The sequence below is a fragment of the Engraulis encrasicolus genome, unplaced genomic scaffold (genome assembly GCF_034702125.1).
Source record: "Engraulis encrasicolus isolate BLACKSEA-1 unplaced genomic scaffold, IST_EnEncr_1.0 scaffold_73_np1212, whole genome shotgun sequence".
Classification (NCBI taxonomy): domain Eukaryota; kingdom Metazoa; phylum Chordata; class Actinopteri; order Clupeiformes; family Engraulidae; genus Engraulis; species Engraulis encrasicolus.
In genome coordinates, this window is record NW_026946071.1 from 1 (window position 1) to 2500 (window position 2500).

The window sequence follows — 2500 nt, forward strand, 5'->3', positions numbered from 1 at the left end:
GCAAACGGTTCCCATGGCCACATTTAGCAGTGTTTGGACCGCTGGGCTGCAATTTATGTAACCATCTAGACTGTGATCTTCAAGTTCTGCTTTACTTTAGCCAAGTCCTTTGCTTTTTCTTCCAAGAGATGAGAAGGCAGGTTTCACAAAATGTGAGTGCAAGCAAAACGACAAACTTGTATCTTAAAGTAAACTACATACAGTCAGCCCTTGCACAGTCTGTTCATATGATTCTGACTGACTGTTCGTTTTTTTTTTCTTCTCTCTTCCTAATTTGTTATGTTTTTGTCATCCAGATATTCATATTTCCTGATATCTCCTCCATCGGGCGAGCCTTCTGGACATTCGGCCACGCCCTCTGGACATCGCTCAGCATCCATCTGCCCGCTGTTGTCCAGTTCCCATCGGACGTCTTTGAAACTTTGACAGATATTCACACGTTGGTATCTCCGTCGTTTTATCACACCTCATGACCTCTTTATCATGTGGAGGAAGTTGAGGGCGACAACGCTGAGCTTCCTACAAACATCAACAGGAAGTGACTCTGCAGCGCAGGAAGAAGAATATCGTCTTTCGAAGCTCCAAGAAGACGCATCCAACAGCTTCCCATAGTCCCCCTCTACGTCCTCCATCCCACAGCTTCCCATAATCCCCCTCTACGTCCTCCAATCCCCACACAGTGACTGCTGAGGCCCCTCTGCTGAGGAACATCTTCACCAGGCTGCAAAACAACGTCTTGCCCCCTGGACATCCGGTCACGCCCTCTGGACATCCGGCCGAGCCTTCTGGACATCCGTCCACGCCCTCTAGTCATCTGGCCACACCCTCTGGGCATCCAGCCGAGCCTTCTGGTCATCCGGGTGAGCCTTCTGGACCTCCGGCCGAGCCCTCTGGTCATCCGGCCACGCCCTCTGGCCATCCGGCCACGCCGTCTGGACCCGCACACGACACCCAGACGACATCCAGTAGCAAAGCCCTTCTGGACCTCAACAGGATTGGATGACGTGCTCTTCTTTCCCATTCCCCCAGGATTTAGTTCACCAGACATTTGGACTGTACCTGTCCAGTGCCCTCTGACATCACACCGACCCCTAGAGTAGATATACGATACATGACCCCCTGGTGCTGAACTCTTAAAGGCAGCCTGTTAGTCTACTATTGTGAAACTACAAAGATGGCCACCATCGTGATAGTCTACCAGTAGGGCAGCCATTTTGGTTTGTAGTTCTTTTTTACGATTGCAATTTTTTTTTGGCTGACGTGCTCTTCCCCATTACCCCATGACATTCGTTCACCAGACATTTGGACTCCACCTGTCCAGTGTAGTATCAATACTCACCTCTGGATCTCCTTGACGTAAACACGCAACACTTTTGTGCTAAAAACTCTTTGGAGCCCAAACATGAACTTTCCTCTCCGGATCTCTGATATAACTCCACCTGGCTCTAGAGTAGAGAGTAACAAAGCCTTACTTACTCCAAACCATGGCCTCCGTTGTGATAGTCTACCAGTAGGGCAGCCATTTTGATTTGTAGTGCTTTTTACGATCGCAATTTCCCCACCCATCTCAATAATTGTTGCCGTCTCTGGACCTCAAGATGAACGCGTCCTCTTTGATCTTCCTCCCGAACGCCTCCTCCTCCTCCTCCTCTTCCTCCTTCAAGCCCATCGACGGCCAGACCATAGAGGACCTGCAGAGTTCCCTCAGCACCCTGGCTCTTCCTATCATCTACCTGCTCGTCTTCCTCATCAGGTTACTATCATTCAGATTATTATTTATTATTATTATTATTTTTATTATTATTATTATTATTATTATTATTATTATTATTATTATTATTATTATTATTATTATTATTATTATGTATATGTATATATATGAAGAGTTCAGATGCAAAAAACCCTAAGTGCCTTTTCAGAAAATAATCTTATTTCATTTTTAAATTAATACAAATCTATCAAAATTGCATATTTTTTTCATTTTATTTATGTAATATAACTATTAATATGTATTATCAAGTCCATGAATGTAAACCAAACCAACAACGGGGTTCTCTAAAAATATAGAAGTGCAGGTGTTCAGAAATGGAGTTAGGGGGTTTTGCATCTGAACTCTTCATATATATATATATATATATATATATATATATATATATATATATATATATATATATATATATATATATATATATATATATACACCGTATATATATAAATATGTAATGTAATGTAATGTAATGTAATATAATGTAATGTAATGTAATGTAATGTAATGTATGTTTTTCTCGTCAGCACGCCGTGTAACCTGCTGTGCTTCATCCTGCTCCTGACGCGCACCAAGAGGCAAACCTCCACCATCATCCTGGCCATTAACCTGTCACTCGCCGACCTGTTGTACAGCATGGCCCTGCCCCTACAGGTAATGACACTCACCTGGGTAACCTCTAACCCCTAACCCTAAACCCCTAACCCCTAACCCCTAACCTCTAACCCCTAACAC

At 43.6% G+C, this 2500-nt stretch overlaps 1 protein-coding gene across 1 annotated transcript in view; it reads left to right on the forward strand.

Annotated features, from left to right (window-relative positions):
• Positions 1–299: 299 nt before the first annotated feature.
• Positions 300–2500, forward strand: part of LOC134444803 (P2Y purinoceptor 8-like) — a 5797-nt gene continuing 3596 nt past the window's right edge. Inside the window, exons 1-2 of the mRNA XM_063193998.1 lie at positions 300–1753; positions 2293–2419. Of these exons, the coding sequence (XP_063050068.1) occupies positions 1599–1753; positions 2293–2419 (282 nt within the window). The 5' untranslated portion in view covers positions 300–1598. The remainder of the gene's footprint in view (positions 1754–2292; positions 2420–2500) is intronic.